Source organism: Anguilla rostrata, chromosome 13 (genome assembly GCF_018555375.3).
Source record: "Anguilla rostrata isolate EN2019 chromosome 13, ASM1855537v3, whole genome shotgun sequence".
Classification (NCBI taxonomy): domain Eukaryota; kingdom Metazoa; phylum Chordata; class Actinopteri; order Anguilliformes; family Anguillidae; genus Anguilla; species Anguilla rostrata.
The window spans coordinates 40,217,567-40,234,919 of record NC_057945.1 but is presented as its reverse complement, the minus strand read 5'-3'; the positions used below and the strand labels follow the sequence as shown (position 1 = coordinate 40,234,919).

The 17,353-nt window shown below is 46.7% G+C and overlaps 1 protein-coding gene and 6 non-coding genes across 10 annotated transcripts in view; 3 read left to right on the top strand and 4 right to left on the bottom strand.

The window, feature by feature from the left end:
• rnpep (arginyl aminopeptidase (aminopeptidase B)) overlaps positions 1–17,353 on the top strand; it is a 77,610-nt gene that overhangs the window by 57,404 nt on the left and 2,853 nt on the right. For 2 of the 4 annotated variants that reach the window (XM_064305569.1, XM_064305570.1), the window contains exons 2-7: positions 13,070–13,210; positions 13,728–13,879; positions 14,845–14,961; positions 16,088–16,323; positions 16,713–16,826; positions 17,016–17,128. In XM_064305569.1, coding sequence (XP_064161639.1) covers positions 13,752–13,879; positions 14,845–14,961; positions 16,088–16,323; positions 16,713–16,826; positions 17,016–17,128 — 708 coding nt within the window. In that variant the 5' untranslated portion in view covers positions 13,070–13,210; positions 13,728–13,751. Of the gene's footprint in view, positions 1–11,670; positions 12,381–12,878; positions 13,020–13,069; positions 13,211–13,727; positions 13,880–14,844; positions 14,962–16,087; positions 16,324–16,712; positions 16,827–17,015; positions 17,129–17,353 lie in introns of those variants that run through there. The other 2 variants (XM_064305568.1, XM_064305567.1) reach the window with 2 other exon arrangements.
• Positions 2,636–2,799, top strand: LOC135238689 (U1 spliceosomal RNA). Its single transcript, XR_010325197.1, has one exon. It is a non-coding gene; the product is annotated as a U1 spliceosomal RNA (small nuclear RNA).
• LOC135238682 (5S ribosomal RNA) lies at positions 7,435–7,553 on the bottom strand. Its single transcript, XR_010325192.1, has one exon. It is a non-coding gene; the product is annotated as a 5S ribosomal RNA (ribosomal RNA).
• LOC135238654 (5S ribosomal RNA) lies at positions 8,063–8,181 on the bottom strand. Its single transcript, XR_010325168.1, has one exon. It is a non-coding gene; the product is annotated as a 5S ribosomal RNA (ribosomal RNA).
• On the bottom strand, positions 9,174–9,337 carry LOC135238655 (U1 spliceosomal RNA). Its single transcript, XR_010325169.1, has one exon. It is a non-coding gene; the product is annotated as a U1 spliceosomal RNA (small nuclear RNA).
• On the bottom strand, positions 10,336–10,454 carry LOC135238681 (5S ribosomal RNA). Its single transcript, XR_010325191.1, has one exon. It is a non-coding gene; the product is annotated as a 5S ribosomal RNA (ribosomal RNA).
• LOC135238680 (5S ribosomal RNA) lies at positions 10,852–10,970 on the top strand. The gene has a single exon (XR_010325190.1). It is a non-coding gene; the product is annotated as a 5S ribosomal RNA (ribosomal RNA).

Genomic DNA, 17,353 nt, shown 5'->3' with positions numbered 1-17,353 from the left:
TCCCTTAACATCCTTTTTTATGCATTAGTCACAGGATTTCAGGTTTTCTGATTATCCATGAAATCCTCTCCAGAAACATTGGTTAGGAATGTCAGAATTTTATCATTTGCGATGTACAGAGAGTCTAGACTTGCTGTGAAGCTGCTATAATAAATATTACTTTTTCATTGTATAGTAAGGAAAAGTACAGGTATGTAACAATGAAAACCAGCAGAGCCTCTCCAAAGTTTCCTCGACTGGTGTGATTGAGGGTTCTGTGATATCAGTATTATTTACTTGACTGATACCAGCCCTAATGGCACCTGTCTCATCTCTGAAGTGAGCTGCAAAGTCCTCATTTGGATGTGCGCAAAAGATCCCTGGAGTTTGCGGAGACGGGATCAATCAGATGATCAACTGTAGAAAAGAACTTTTGGATTGTTTTGAAATGTCATCACTAAATCTGAGGTGTGACCCCTGTTGTGGGTAGCTCCTGAGACTTTGTCTTCTATTGTTTTGTTTTTTAATTCTTACATCTTCAAAGATTATCACCTAAACAGGCCTCATACAAAAACTTAAAAATCTGAAAATAAACCATCACCGTAACGGTTAAGATCAATTTACAAAAGTCCAAATAAATCAATCTTTGCTGTTTCACCTGTACATGGTGGATGTGTGACGGGTGTCCCTTTGGAGGGGGGGGGGGGGGTGGACTAAATGATACGTTCTTTCCGATAGCCCACCCCCCATTTCTCTCTCGCCAGGTTTGTTTTTCGTGAAGGTAGCTCCTGAGACGTTGAGTAAAATTCATGCAGTTAAGAAGATTTAACAATTCCATGGCCTTGGTATCAGACTTGGAACCATCATTTTAATCTACATGTGGATAATACCATAGTGAGATTAATCAATAATAATTCTGAGAAATCTGCTGATCGAGGGACATTGTACCTTGAGAATAATAGAATGATATTCAAATGAAGTGAAGTCAAAATAGTGTCCCTCGACTGCCCAGTGTCTGAGAAGATAATGGCTAACGACCCCCCTACAGTCAAGTTTATGCTCAACGATAAGATCATTTAAAACGAATGTCTTGAGAGAGATCGGACGTTCAAGAGAGCCATATTCAAGATCGCAGGACTACTACTGCCGTGCATTACTTTCTAGAGGAACAAATAGTAGGTTGTTTTTATTTGATCCCTCATACAATCTCCATAGTGGGAAATTCGCTTTGAACATCGACATGATAGTGGTCATTTTCGGAAATTCGGCTGGGTGAGAGTGAGCGGCTTTCTCCTGATTCTCGGAAAGAAACCGAGCATCTGTGCAGTTTGGCTGCATTTCATCCCGTTTGAAAAATTACGGCGTTGCGTGAATAAATTAATTATCGAAGGTTAACCCACTTCTTTTCACAAGTTGCTTTAAGCCACTGGTTAAGGAAAGGCTCTGGAAGTCGAGAGGAGCTTTTATTCTCCAAGTCTACGCGCACCCAGTCCAACATTTCGCAACTTGATTGGTGATTAAGAACAGCGGCCACTTTTTATATTTCCTTTGTTTCGTTCTGCTGGATAATAGCTACGCTTGTCGCGAATTACTCGTTCTTGCATTAAATATAGGAAACGTATTTTAATACTGTCGAGAAAATAGAAATCATTTAATTAGACTTAAGACCAATAACGGAAACCAGTCTATTGGATGGCTGCAGAATTACTTTATTAACTATCTAACCGGTTTTGCCGCAGTGGTGTCGCTTACGCAGTGCCACCCAGAAAATGCCGGTCTCGTTTGATCGCGGGGCTTGGTCAGTAGCCTACTTGGATAAGAGACCACCGTTTTCATATAGGAGGGCGCTATTTAGCATGGTAAAAGATGGAAAACTGAACTGTATTATTCACACTTGGAAAATAAAATGTAATCAAGCCATAATTACCGTCATTATAGTAAAAAAAAAAACATCTTATTTTCCCCAACCACAGCTAGTTTAAAAAAAAAAAAATTCAGACCCAAGTCGGCTTCGGTTTATGTCGTTTTTTTTATAAACGTTTTTTCTGTCGGAATGCGAGAACCGGAGTTCTTGGCTCGCAGTTTGTTCGTAATATGTGTTAGCCTAATATGTGTGCGTATTCAATGTGAACTAAGCTTCGATGATGTGCTTAACCGTTGTTTTCATAAGCCTAAGTTATTTTGTTTCGCCGTTAACTTCATCTCGGAGGGAGTTCTTTTGCCGAGCTTCACATGTGCGCACATGCGCAGTGTGTGTCAAACAGCTTTCTCTTGTTCCTGTAATTTCTCTTAAACCTACAGATATACACAGAATACATGTGAAATTATAAACGACCGTATATTGTGAGAAATGTATATTAATAGCCTCTTACCAGGGAATATTGTATTCTAAATTATTGTTTAGTTTTCGATTCTTCATGTATGGGTGATTCCTGAAATATATGCTGCGTGGCATTATGGGAAATGTTTTAAAAATTGTATTTATCGGTGAAAATATAAATAACGAGCACCGGTATTCTGATTTACGTAATGGTTTACACAATGTTCACAACCGTAATTCTGCTGCTTCGGGAGCTGAGCAAGTGAAAGATGTGATACCCGTCTGTGTGATAGATGTGGTGTGGAGTGGGTAGACGTCGGGAAATGTGTACAACTCATACTTACCTGGCAGGGGAGATACCATGATCAAGAAGGTGGTTCACCCAGGGCGAGGCTCAGCCATTGCACTCCGGTTGTGCTGACCCCTGCGAATTCCCCAAATGTGGGAATCTCGACTGCATAATTTCTGGTAGTGGGGGACTGCGTTCGCGCTCTCCCCTGATTTTCTGGTATAAAAATAGATCTTATCAGTTTGCGGGCTGCTTTATTGTCGGGGTTTGTTTCTGTGTTTCATCCATTGGCTTGTGTTATATGTAAGAGAATGAACTGAATGTCGTGAAATGAACGTTCGTGATGCGACGAACAGAAAACTTGTATTTACTGAAATATTTTTAAAATGGTAAAACCGGGTGCTGTAAGCTTTTTTCTCTTTTCACACAGGAGGGCGCTATTTCTGCTTTATGATTTTCCTTCAGGGAGTTCAGGGTTTACACCCCGCCGCATGTAATCTGTACAGCACACAGGACGACCCGAGTCATGCTGAAGTTGTCGTCGCTGTACGTAAAGAAAAGAAAGGAAGAAAAAAAAAACACTTGCTTCCAGAGAGACTGCTTTATGCAGTTAAGACTGACATGGGCAGGCAGGTCAGTAGGACACTATACAGAATTCAAAAGTTTATCCCCCTTCCTTCAACATCAGTAAACTATAGCCTACTGTCGACCACCCAATTAACCCTTTGTATTAAAAGTCCCCTCCTTTAAACAGTATAGCATGTTGCGACCTCTCTTGTGGAGTCTCTGTGTGCCTGTGTCTGGGTGCTGCAGGTGAATCTGCTGGACCTGATGACTTTATTGCTGATAACACTCTCCTCTGTTCACCCTGATGGCCCAAGCTTGAAGACCCTGCAGTTCTGGAGGCTCCTTTTTTTGATGCTCCTTTTGAGACTTTTTTTTTTTTTTTTAACTCCCTTGGCTGGCTTGCTAATGTTTTTTGTATAATTTTAATCTTCCATGTTTTGCCACGTTCTTTTTCAGTTTAAGTTTTGTGTTCAAGTATTTTTCTGTTGTAGGTTGAAGGTGGTCAGGCAGTTTCTTTTCTTTTTTTTTGTTTTTAAACACCTTTTGAGATAGTCAGGTCAGAGTAGGGAATGTATTTGCGGAAGACTTACTCCTTTTGCTTTGCCTCGGGAGAGAGAGATAGTCCTGCTTTGTTTTTGGTAAGGAGTAGCTTAGCTCTGACCTGTCTACTGCCTCGACCATCCTACCAACCTCTCGGGTAAGAGTATCCTGAGCAGAAGTTAAAGGAGAGGCCAGGCTCCAGCAGGTTTCCTGAGAACGCTCCCCCCAGCTGGTGTTTTTTGGTGCCGACCCTTGGCTGGACTGGTAAGATCTTGGTTATCAGAAGTAGCCGCATGACCGGTAGGAACCAGCACCTGGCCATCCTACTGAGCCCCTGGGTTTGGACGTTGTCCCTTGGGGGTCTTAACTGGAGCTCTCCAGTGCAGAGGTCCGGCTCAGTCCATCCGATGGTGAAATCTGACTGGAGCTTTCGAGTGGCAAGGCTTGGAAGAGCTCAAAAGAAGGTAGGGCCTGGCTGGGACCCCCTCGGCCTGAGGCCTGGGAGAGGCCCTCTGGAACACAGGCCTGGCTGGAACCTTCTGGCATCGAGGCTTGGCTGGGATCATCTGGAACAGGGCCTTAGCGGGAGCGCGGTGTCAACAAAGATCATCGGTGCTCAGCAGAACAGGCTGATGGTACACGCTGATTAAACTTCTGTGGTTGCTTGTCGTGTTCTTCCACAGCATTCCATGCTTCGATGAGCTTGCTCCGCTGTTCTGTTGTTAAACGCAGCTGGTCGGCCAATCACAGGCCAGTCAAACTCGGGCCAATCTCCACCAGCAGAGAGCAGAACCTTTCCTACTGCCTGAATCCTGGCAGTGGGTTAGGACTACAAGCATCCTCCTGTTGAAAAATAAAATGTTAAGTTCAAATGCTTACATTTGCAATACACATCATCACAACATCAATCAACACTCAGACAATTCTAAAACGATAAGAATAGCAAATGCTTGTATTGCATTCTGGTAGAAGCAAAGGAAAAACTACTCGCAAAGGCCGGAGGGTGAACTTGAGTGGTCTCATTGGTCGTAAGTGTTATGTGGGGTAGGGCAGCAACCACCACGTCGTCATCTACCTCTACATCACTCGTACGCCTCGTCGTCCTCAGCTGGGTCAGGCTGGCCAGGCTGAACCACCCCCTCCGCTGGACTCGGTCCGTCTTCTCTGATGTCACTGAGTGTGAGGGGACCAGATGAGGACGACGAGTGATGTAGAGGCAGATGACGACGTGGTGGCAATATGCCCTCTCTTTCAAAATCTGAATTTAATACCGCAAGTCGAATGTTTCTGTCACTCACCAGCACCACGCTGTCCGTGATCCTCCTTCCTGGCACAGCACAGGTTTGATCCGGGTCTATCACATTCTCTAAAACCCTCTTCATTCTTAAAGTTAAAATTTTGCTATACAGTTTCAAAACGCAATTTAAAAGGGTCATCGGCCGCCAATTCTTCAGATCCTCCACTTCCCCTTTTTACAAAAGCAAAAATATAAAAATCACTGAGCGACTACTCTGCTTTCTCTACCGTCCTGCGTTTTACCTCCTCCATCTCCTCCCGAAAATCAAACCCTCCCTGTATTAGTGTAGTGTATCTAATCTTTTCTGCAACCCCCCCCACTCTTTTATTGGGGCTGGTAAAGAAAACTAATTTTCAATTTCATGTTTTCCCACCACTCCGCTCGTGAGCTATATAAATCTTGGCATGTTTGCCATTTTGCATATTCTTGCCTAAAACCCTCCAGTACCCTCTCCTTCTCTAGTAAAAGGCAATTTAATTTCCATAACCCAGGTCCCATCTCGACTTCCCCTTTCATCACCAAGTCACACCTCATTAAAAGGTGATCTGAAAAAAATAAAACTGGTTATAAGCTGACCTTAGTGCCAGCTAATTCCCTACAAAAAATAAAATCAACCCTGGATGCACGGGACCCATCCAAACTACCCAAAGTAAAACCTTCCTCATTCGGATAAATAGATTTTAAAACATCAATTTAAAATCCTGTAAAATATTCTTCAAATAAACAGAAGTCTTATCCACTCTAAAATCATCTCCAGCTCCCTTACGACCCTCCCTCTCCAGGACTCAATTAAAATCTCCTAAAACCAACCAAGGCTCCCTCCCCAGCAGGTACGGGGCCCCCCTGTGAAATGGATCCCACCTGTATGGATCCCAACATTTGCAGCTTCAAATGTTACGTCACCAAAGCCAAACATCTCCCAGGGATCACTTCCGTGTTCCCCCATCACCTCCACCCGACTACCGTGCACTAAAAAGGCTACACCATCCGAACGGTTTTCGTTTGACCCGCTCCATAAGGAGGGCCCACGCTTCCACTTTTCCTCCCACTTTTTGTGAGATGCCTGGAAGGGCAACCCACACACCTGTAAACAAATTAAATCTGCCTTTATTTTGGCCAAGTAAGATGGAACCATCTGCGCCTTCTGTTCCGTCTTGATGCTCCTGACGTTTATGGTCACCACTTTTTATATGATGCCTGGAAGGTCAACCCGCACTCTTGGAAACCAATTAAGTCTGCCTTTATTTTGGTGAAAGAAGACAACAGTCTGCCCCTTGTTGCATTCCCTTGCTTTGTGGAGTCTGCGGGCCTGAGCTACCCCTCCAAAAGGCCACCAGGAACACAAACCCGTCTCTAGGTCTCTATTTTCGTGACACTTTTTCCCGAATAGCGCTTTCCAAAATAAATCCAAAAATGCCTTCTCAGCTCCGTCCGTTTGGCTCTTCAAATTTTGGCGCACAAACTCAGTTGTACCCCGCCCCTTCCTGTCGAATGGTCTTCTGGTGAGGGGGGGGGACTGCTGCACGTTGTTAATGATGCAGTGCGTGCCAAATCAAATAAACAAAATAAACAAAAGGTGTGTGTTTGAAGTGAGTAGGGGACCCTATCCTAAGACCAACCAGACAAACCTCCCCCTTCCTCCTCTGATATGCTCTCCTTCTCCTCCTCCTGAGCTAATGCTTTAAATCCTTCCTGTGTCCCCTCTTGAGCCTCCTCCTGAATCCTCACCTGACCTCCTTCCTTAACACCCTCCTTCTCTCCTCCCTGCACTCTCTCTCGAGCTCCCTTCTCCCCACCCTCCTCCTTTCCATCCTTCACCCCCTCCTTCTCTCCTTCCCTCTCTCCTCCTGAACTTCCCCCTTCCTTCTCCTGAACCCCCCCCCCCGTGACCCATCCTGAGTGTTGTCCTTTGCCCTGGTCTGCCCGCCATCTTTTTTCTGAGCCTCGTCTTGTGACTTCCCGGTTTTCTCTTTCTCTTCTTCCCTTCGAACCTGAGCTCTAGCTCTATCCGTTCTTGCTCTGTTCACAGAAGGATCAGGACAATCACAAAACGGGTGTGAGGACTTCCCACCCAAATTACCTTTCCTGCCATTGGGGCACACCTCCACCTGCTGTCCCACCTCCCTACATTTTGTGCAGACCACTGCATGACACTTCTAACACAGACCTGAAAGAAAAAAGTAAATCGTAATTTAATTAAAATATTAACACACCAGTGAGGTAACAGCCCACAGAGGAAACCGTGGAGCCCTCCCGAATCAGGAACATGGACGGGTTTTACTTGGCGCAGGTACACAGCTAAGTCGGTAAGCCTGCTACGTGAAATACGCTTTTAGCTGTGACTACATAAATTGGGACAGGATGACGTTTAATTTTAGTTTGCACAGTTACAATATTTTATCTAATAAAATAGCGCCCTCTAGTGTGAAAACGCCAAAAAAAAGCTTACTGCACCTGGTATTCCCAGGCGGTCTCCCATCCAAGTACTAACCAGGCCTGACCCTGCTTAGCTTCCGAGATCAGACGAGATCGGGCGTTTTCAGGGTGGTGTGGCCGTAAGCGAAGGCTGCAGTACCCAAAGCCGCTTAAATAGTTGCCGTTGCAATGTGACTGGCCTCTTAACAAAGTTGCTTCCGTCAAATTTTGGTGTTTTGGGTTCATTTACGCGTTGACATTTGCTTCACAGTTTTAAGACGCGACGTCTAGCCCGGACAAAACGAGCAGGCGCCAACGAGTAAATTCAGCTTTTTTAACCGGATAACTGCACCGAGGAAAACCTGGAGCCCTCCCGAATCAGGAACGTGGACTGAAGTAAAACGAGTTGTTCCTGGTTTTCACTCGGCGCAGTTACACAGCTGACTCCGTAAGCCTGTTTCGTGAAATACCCCCCTGCTGTCATTCTGAAAAAGAAAAGAGAAGCTTTGACAGAAACTGAACCAAGCTGATGCTGGAAGCATTAGCTGTGGCTGTATAATTCGGACACGGTGACATTTGATTTTACTTAGCACAGATATATGGAGTCAATTTCCTGTAAAATAGCGCCCTCTAGTGTGAAAACGTCAACAAAAAAAGCTTACTGCACCTGGTATTCCCAGGCGGTCTCCCATCCAAGTACTAACCAGGCCCGACCCTGCTTAGCTTCCGAGATCAGATGAGATCGGGCGTTTTCAGGGTGGTGTGGCCGTAAGCGAAAGATTAGCGAGCCAATACTGTTTAAATAGTTACGGAAGTAAAGCAACAGCCCCACAACACAGTGGTTTTCAATCCTGGACCTGTTATACCCCCGTGTGTCTGACATTGTTGTTTTGTTCCAGCGAATCCTGTGTTTAAGGTGATTTAAAACATGTTCCATACCTTGGGGTAGGCGCAGATAGCTAATACTACTCTTTGTGGTGAAGACCTGCAGGGAACCGAACCAAACTAGAACGATTAAATAAAATGTCGCTTTTTCTTCGGAGCCTAAGTTAATGCAGGGGTGGGCAATTCCAGCCCTGCGGGTTCTCGTTTCCACCAATTACCCTGGCTAAACTGGCTAACTAGCTGCACACACGAACACTAGATTGACTGCAGATTAGATCACAGTAAAACATTTCATATAGGCACACGAAGTCTTTTGACGGTCACTTTTGCGCTTATCAAAAAAATGTATCTAAAATAAAATATTGTGTAAATGATATGGCTAATTAAGACCAAACATTAGCATGAAAATCAAAAACGGACACAGTCCTTGCTGCCCACCTCTGAGTTAAGAGGTTGAGTTTTCATTGGGGAATCTTTTGTGTAACATTCTGACCCTGTACCATTAGGTTTTTGGAGTGTGCATGCATAATCTCTGTTTTAAGAAGGAACTACAATGACCACCACAGATTCTCACTTTACAAACTTCTGAATGCTCTGACCTCATAAAAGATTGATATCTGACTTATGTGATTTATCTTGCTAAATAGCGTCCTACTGTGTGAAAACGCGAAAAAGACTACAGCACCCGGTATTCCCATGTTACAAATATTTCAAGTACAAGTAAAGTTTGCATGGACGGAACCAACAGTACATCACAACACACACGCATTCATTTCATTACATTAATCCCCTTACATCCTACACGTCTCTGAGTTAGTCATAGGAACGCCTAAGGCCAAGTAACTGTTAATAATACTTAACTATTTTTCATACCAGAATATCAGGGGAGAGCGCGAACGCAGTCCCCCACTACCAGAAATTATGCAGTCGAGATTCCCACATTTGGGGAATTCGCAGGGGTCAGCACAACCAGAGTGCAATGGCTGAGCCTCGCCCTGGGTGAACCACCTTCTTGATCATGGTATCTCCCCTGCCAGGTAAGTATGAGTTGTACACATTTCCTGACGGCTACCCACTCCACACCACATCTATCACACAGACGGGTATCACATCTTTCACTAGCTCAGCTCCCGATGCCACAGAATTACGATTGTTGACATTGGCCGATTTCATTAAAGACGCCAAAATACTGGTGCTCGTTATTTATATTTTCATATACAAATACAATTTTAAAAATATTTCCCATAATGCCATGAGGGCAATATTTTAAGAATCGTCTATACAGGAAGAAGTGAGAGGTAAACAAAATATTGAATACAATATTCCTTGTTGAGAGCAAAGACGATGAAAATGAAATGCTCAGTATACGGTCGTATGTCATTTCACTTGTATTCTGCGTAATTCGGAAGGTTTGCAACAGAAAACATTACAGTAACAAGAGAAAGCTGCATGACAGACTCACACTGCGCATGTGCGCAGATCTGTGACGCTCCTCAAATTTACTCTCCATCCGAGCTGAAGTTACAGCAAAACCCAAACTAACTACCAGTATAATGAAAATAACAGAAGCACAACCTCGAGACTTACTATTTAATACGCACACATTTGGCGAATTCGCTAAAACACAAACTGCGCGCCAGAGAATCGTTCACGTAACTTCTGTTCTCTCATTCTGAAAAAAAAAAACCTTACGACGGAAATTTAAGCAAGCTATAGCATAGTTATGTTTTGTAAAAAAAAAAGTTACAAAAAAGATGCATTAAATTGTTGATTTGACAATGACCGTAAAATTATGACTTGATACCGGTTAATTTCTCTTCAAAAAGAAATTAATAATTTCAATCCGTTTTTAATACTGCATCTTATAGTTATCTTTCGTGCTATATTGTACTATAGGCTACGTTTCGCTGCATTTTCATGTTTGTAAGGAGCATTATAAGAGTTATTATTACTATTATTTTTACTACTACCACTAACGATATCAATAATAAATCGTATCTGATACCACACTAAATAGCGGCCTCCTGTGTCAAAACGCAAAAAAGCTTACTGCACCTGGTATTCCCAGGCGGTCTCCCATCCAAGTACTAACCAGGCCCGACCCTGCTTAGCTTCCGAGATCAGACGAGATCGGGCGTTTTCAGGGTGGTGTGGCCGTAAGCGAAGAAAGCAGCAGCCAAAGCCGCTTAAATAGTTGCCGTTGCAAAGCGACTGACCTCCAAAAAAGTTCCTTCCGTCAACTTTTGGCACTTAGGCTTTATTTACTCATTTTTCTTCGTTTTCTTCACAATTCACACAAAACACGACGTCTTGCCCGGACACAATAAGCAGGCGTGAACGAGTACATTCTGCTTTTCACCACTGATGTTGCGGTGAAAAAGCAGAATGCACTCGTTAGCGCCTGCGCGTTTTGTCCGGGCTAGACGTCGCGTCCTAAAACTACGAAGCAAATGTCAATGCGTAAATGAAATTTGCCAAAATTTGACGGAAGGAACTTTTTTGGAGGTCTGTCGCTTTGCATCGGCAACTATTTAAGCGGCTTTGGCTGCTGCTTTCTTCGCTTACGGCCACACCACCCTGAAAACGCCCGATCTCGTCTGATCTCGGAAGCTAAGCAGGGTCGGGCCTGGTTAGTACTTGGATGGGAGACCGCCTGGGAATACCCGGTGCAGTAAGCTTTTTTTTTTGTGGCGTTTTCACACTAGAGGGCGCTATTTTACACGATTAAATTTGGAATACTGGAACTGTGCCAAGTAAAATCAAATGTCACCGTGTCCTAATTATGCAGTCACAGCTAAACTCTTCCAGCTTCAGTTTTTGTCAAAAGCTTTTCTTTTATTTTTTTTCAGAATGAGAGAACAGGGGGGGGGGGTATTTAACGAAACAGGCTTACCAAGTCAGCTGTGTAAATCCCGAAAACAAGGTCTGTGATGAACGTCAGCATAAGGGATTTTCACGTTTTGTTCTACGAGATAGGCTATTAATGGGTGTAAGTTAAGCGTGGATTTAGAAGCTGTTATTTTTATTAAAAAGAATTAAAGTCTTTTTATTGTCAGGAAACATTTGTAATCATTTTGTAGTTCTTAGTCATTTGTTCCTGACTTGTTATTCTTTATAACTTTTGAATTGTAACGTAAATGTCTTTTAAAGTTTTGCACTTTACAAACCAATGAAGAGACAGTTTCTGGAAGTGGGAGCCTGCGTTCGCAATCTCTCACCTGATTTTAAAGTGGAAGGGTAGATTTACACCTAGCGCAGTCAAAAGGACACGGTAGGGAAGCATACTAAACATAATACCAAGGCATCCCGTCTGAACCATAGACATGTACATGTCTATGGTCTGAACACCGTGCCCATTAAGTTGGTCTCACTGAACGAGGCAGCGGCTGGGTGTAATGGGTCTTGTACATATGGAGGATGTACGGGAATATACACTCGTTTACAAGTACAACATTTCAATGTAGATGTCCAGCCTCCCAGACAAATCTTTGTGACCTAGTCCTATGTAAATTTCCTGTTTACAGCATAATTTAAAACGTGTTTTCAAAATTACCGCGAGAGGGGTTGCGTGGCGTGGCGTGTCACGGCGGCTTACGTATGGGGAGCGTACACAGTGCACTATCAGCAATAATACATAAGCGCTTCGACGCTTCCGTTCAGTTCAAATACGTCCTGAATTAAAACGCTTGTGTCACGCTTTAGAAATGGATCACTCTCAGACTTTGTTTTCAGACAAGGCTGAAGATGTGGCGACGTCTTCCAGCTTCCGGCAGTTCCAGATCCGACACTTCCACCTGGACCTGGACATTGATTTCGAGCAGAAAAAATTGCGAGGAAACGAGATTTTACAAGTGAAATGCATTCAGGATTCCCAGCGCGAGCTGCTTCTAGATATTCACCCCTCACTTGGGCTGCAAGAAGTATCATTCAGCCGCGGGAAAGACAACTCGGAATGGACGAAAGTTGAATTTCTTACACGAGACTTTACAAGTTACGGGTCAACATTGATTGTGAAATTTCCTTCACCATGGAAGAGCGAAGATGAATTCCGTTTATCGGTGAAGTATGAGGCTTCGGACGGACCAGGGGTAAGACAAAGAACATCTTCCTCCAATTTAAACCCACGACACTTATCCTGTCCAGAACGAATATATCACCAAGTATATTTTATAGTAATTATTAGTGCAAATAAACGTATGTTTTTTTCATTACTGTATCAGATTAGTTTATTCACACCCTTCAAGTCCTAGTGGATTTTCCAGATGTTGCTAAACGAGAGTTACGGAGATAAGTATAAAATTAAAATTTCTTATAAGCAAGTAAATATGTTTAAAAAGTAGATTATAGTAGAATTGTAAACAAGCATATGCATTCTTTTTATTATAAAAAGAAACTTAGGAAGTAAATATTTTTGGTTTTACTTTCACTTCAGCAAAATGATCCCTCTTTTCTTACCAAGCCGGTCATTCGTTTGCATGCTCAGCCTTTTCCTGCATGCTGAGGTGAAGCGAACGGTGGCCCTTTCGTGTAATTTCTCGCAAAGGGCGCCTTCCTCTTTTACGCCTGAAACCTCGGCGTGTGTTTAGATGTCCTGGCTGGACCCAGCCCAGACCTCTGGGAAAGAGAAGCCGTACCTGTACACCTGCGGCTTCCCCGTCCGCAACAGGAGCCTCTTCCCGGGCTTCCACACGCCCGCGGTGAAGACCACCTACTCGGCCTCAGTGCAGGTAAACCGCTGCCGCTCACTCTGGCCCTGCGCTCTCTCCACCTGCTGCAGGTGTGCTGGCTGGACCCCGAGCAGACGGCCGGGAGGGTGAAGCCCTACGTCTTCACCCAGGGCCAGGCGGTGCTCAACCGCTCCTTCTTTCCCTGCTTCGACACCCCGGCGGTTAAGAGCTCCTACTCCGCCTGTGTCAAGGTGAGCCTGTGACCGGTTGCCTGTGACCGGTCACCTGTGACCGGTTACCTGCGGCCGGTCACCTGTGACCGGTTACCTGCGGCCGGTCACCTGTGACCGGTCACCTGCAGCAGAAGGCCACAGAGCAGCAGGGTCTCGCTTTCTTAACGCAAGGACAACAGGTGTGGTCGAGGCACACACCAGTAATGTGGTCATATTACTATTTTGTCAACTGCGGTAAGACCACCTGGGGAGGGGGGAGGGGGGGTGTATTTCATGAAGCAGGATTACAGTCAGCTGGATAACTGCGCTGAGTAAAACCCGAAACGGCTCTTTTGGGACTCAGGCGGGTTTCGGGTTTTACTCAGCGCAGTTGTACTCTGCTGCAGCCCTGCTTAGTGAAAGCGGGACTCAGGTCCTGTTGTGAGGATCGTGTAACTGGATTAATACCTGCGCTGATGTGTGTGAAATGTAAATATTAAACTGCCGGCTGACCCCCCCTTGTGGCTCGGCTGTGTCGTTTCTCTCGGGGGGGCAGGTGCCAGAGGGCTTCACCGCGGTCATGAGCGCCAGCAGTTCGGAGCACAGGAAGTCGGACAACAGCTTCCTGTTCTCCATGGAGCAGCCCATCCCCTCCTACCTGGTGGCGCTGGCTGTGGGGGACTTGGTCTCCGCGCAGGTGGGACCCAGGTGAGAGCCTACGAGGATGAGACGGGAGGGTGGGAGTGCGTGGCAGCCTGTGCGTGTGCGTGTGCGTGTGCGTGTGGGTGTGCGTGTGGGTGTGCGTGTGCGTGTGCGTGTGGGTGTGGGTGTGGGTGTGAGTGTGAGTGTGAGTGTGGGTGTGGGTGTGGGTGTGGGTGTGGGTGTGAGTGTGAGTGTGAGTGTGAGTGTGAGTGTGAGTGTGCGTGTGCGTGTGCGTGTGCGTGTGCGTGTGCGTGTGTGTTTGTGTGTTCTGCTAGGGTTCCGGAATTCTGCGGCCTGCCTCAACAGCTGTTGTTCGGTCGGTCGGCCACAAGCCTTTTTAATGTAGCTTTATCGGCTATGAAGGTAGCGAACAAGGCTCTGTAGCTGCCTTTATCGTCTTGCACGTTAGCAGCTAGCCAGCTGCTAGATGGTAAAGCCCAACTGCAGAGCCTTGGCATTCAATATCCCGGAACATCGGTTGCAGCCGTGTTCCTGATTCTACACGTTACTCCAGCGACCCTTGAACCGTCTTATCAGTGTGAATTGTGGAGAGAGAAACTAGCAGGTCGCTTTATAGACCTGGTAAAAGATGCACGGCACTGATATGGACTGTAACCCTTACATTTCTCTCGGGCGGGGAAACTTTGCGATGCCTTGTGTTTGCTCTTCTTTCCTCAGGGAAAGTTCAGGGAAGTGTTTTTTTGCTGCTGAAAGACATTTTCATAATCTCTTTGTTTAGGGAAAATTGCTGTCGCAGTGATGTCTGGCTCATATTACACCTGTTTCGGTTTTTTTTATTTTTAATTAAAAAAAATAAATAAAATTTTTTTTTTTTGAATCAAGTAGGACTTTGGAAAATATTTCTGGCCCTCAGAAGAATCACTCTTTAGTGACTGTAGCCCCGGGTGATGTGGTGGAGCGGCCGTTCGGGGCGACCTGAGGTTCCAGCGGTGTGTGTGACTCTCTTGCAGGACCCGAGTGTGGACCGAGCCGGGCCTGCTACAGGCGGCCAAGCAGGAGTACGACGGGGTGATCGAGGAGTTCCTCGCCACGGCCGAGAAGCTGTTCGGACCGTACCTGTGGGGAAGGTGCGTAGCCGGCCCCCTCTTCGGCAGGGGTGCGTGAGGGGTGTGGTTGAGTGAGGAAGGGCGTTGTGCTTTTCAGTAAGCGTGCGTGAGAGGGGTGCGGGTTGGTGAGGAAGGGCGTTGTGCTTTTCGGTAAGGGTATGAAGAGGTATCCCTGAGCGATGCAGGTCCTTCTGGTTTTTGGTAGGGGTGCGGAGGGTTGGGTGGAGGAAGGGTTGGTGTTTTCGGTAGGGTGCGTGAGGGGGTGGGTTGGTGAGGAAGGGTGTAGTGGTTTTGGTAGGGGTGGTGAGGGGTGTGGGTGTGAGAAGGGTGTAGTGGTTTTCGGTAGGGTGCGTGAGGGGTTGGTGTGAGGGTGTGGTGTTTTTGTAGGGGTGCTGAGGGTGTGGTTGGTGAGGAAGGTGTGGAGGTTTTGGTAGGGGTGCGTGAGGGGTGTGGTTGGTGAGGGTGTGGTGTTTTGGTAGGGGTGCGTGAGGGGTGTGGGTTGGTGAGGAAGGGTGTAGTGGTTTTCGGTAGGGGTGCGTGAGGGGTGTGGGTTGGTGAGGAAGGGTGTAGTGGTTTTCGGTAGGGGTGCGTGAGGGGTGTGGGTTGGTGAGGGTGTGGTGTTTTTGGTAGGGGTGCGTGAGGGGTGTGGGTTGGTGAGGAAGGGTGTGGAGGTTTTTGGTAGGGGTGCGTGAGGGGTGTGGGTTGGTGAGGGGTGTGGTGTTTTTGGTAGGGGTGCGTGAGGGTGTGGGTTGGTGAGGAAGGGTTGTGGTTTTCGGTAGGGGTGCGTGAGGGGTGTGGGTTGGTGAGGAAGGTGTGGTGTTTTTGGTAGGGGTGCGTGAGGGTGTGGGTTGTGAGGAAGGTTAGTTTTTTGGTAGGGGTGGTGGGTTGGTGTGTGTTTTGGTGAGGGGTGTAGTGTTTTTTGGTAGGGGTGCGTGAGGGTGTGGGTTGGTGAGGAAGGGTGTGGTGTTTTTCGGTAGGGGTGCGTGAGTGGTGAGGAAGGGTGTGGTGGTTTTCGGTAGGGGTTAGTGAGCGGTGTGGGTTGGTGAGGAAGGGTGTAGTGGTTTTCGGGAGGGGTGCGTGAGGGGTTAGGGTTAGGGTTAGGGTTAGTGAGGGGTGTGGGTTGGTGACTCGTGCGTCGTGTGCGCAGGTACGACGTGCTCTTCATGCCCCCGTCCTTCCCGTTCGGCGGGATGGAGAACCCCTGCCTCACCTTCGTCACGCCCTGCCTGCTGGCCGGGGACCGGTCGCTGGCCGACGTCATCGTGCACGAGATCTGCCACAGCTGGTTCGGCAACCTGGTGACCAACGCCACCTGGGGGGACTTCTGGCTCAACGAGGGCTTCACCATGTACGCCCAGCGCCGCGTCCTCAAGGAGATCCACGGTGAGGCAGCGAGGTTCATCCTCCACTCTCAACATTCAACTCCTAATTCTACAGATGTGCACCATTGGGGGGGCAGGGTACTTAAACGTTTTCCCCGTGTAGAAGTTCAGTAGTTCTTCTAGTAGCTCTTTTTTATTCCTTTCTCTCTAAGCTGAGGTTTTAGTCCATTGCTGAAAATTAGTGGGGTTTTTTTTTTGTTATCCACATCTTTCCACGGTTTCATTACACTGTTCTGACTCAAGTTTCTGGGTTCTGGTGTTTGTCTCCATCTGTGTGGCTGAATGTGGCTGCGTGTATGCGTGCGTGTGCGTGTGTGCATATGCGTGTGTGTGTGTGGCTGCCTGTGCGTGTGTGTGTGTGGCTGCGTGTGTGCGTGCGTGTGCTCACAGGCGAGGCCTACACCAGCCTGGAGGCGGCTACAGGAAGAGTCCTGCTTCGTCAGCACATGGACAACACCGGGGAGGATCATCCGCTCAACAAGCTGCGCGTCAAAATCGAGCCAGGTCTGCCAATCAGGGACAGGAACCGGCCAGCCAATCAAAACTTGAAATGGGTACAGGGGGGTATTGTGTCATAAGGACGCTGGCAAAACGTTTTGGGGTGGTTTTTCGTCATCACTCTTGTGCCTTGTCGTCGCTTGTGGTGATTCTTCAGCGCGTACCATTTCTTAAAGTCCCACCTGCACTCCACAGGTGTGGATCCTGATGACACCTACAACGAGACGCCATATGAGAAGGGCTTCTGCTTCGTCTCCTACCTGGCGCACCTGGCGGGCGGTCAGAGTCGCTTCGACGCTTTCCTCAGGGTATGCCAGTCTTTTCACGGGCAGTCAGATCTCCACACGGGTACCTGCAGGAGAAATTCAGTGCTGGAAGACCATGCTTACCATGGTACTACTGCAGTGTAGTATAACGGGTAACCTAACCTAACCTCGTGAGATAAAGGTGCAGGTTTGATTCCCGGGTAGAACACTGGCATTGTGCCCTTGAGCCAGGTGCTGAACCTGAATTGCCTCAGTTATAATCAGCAG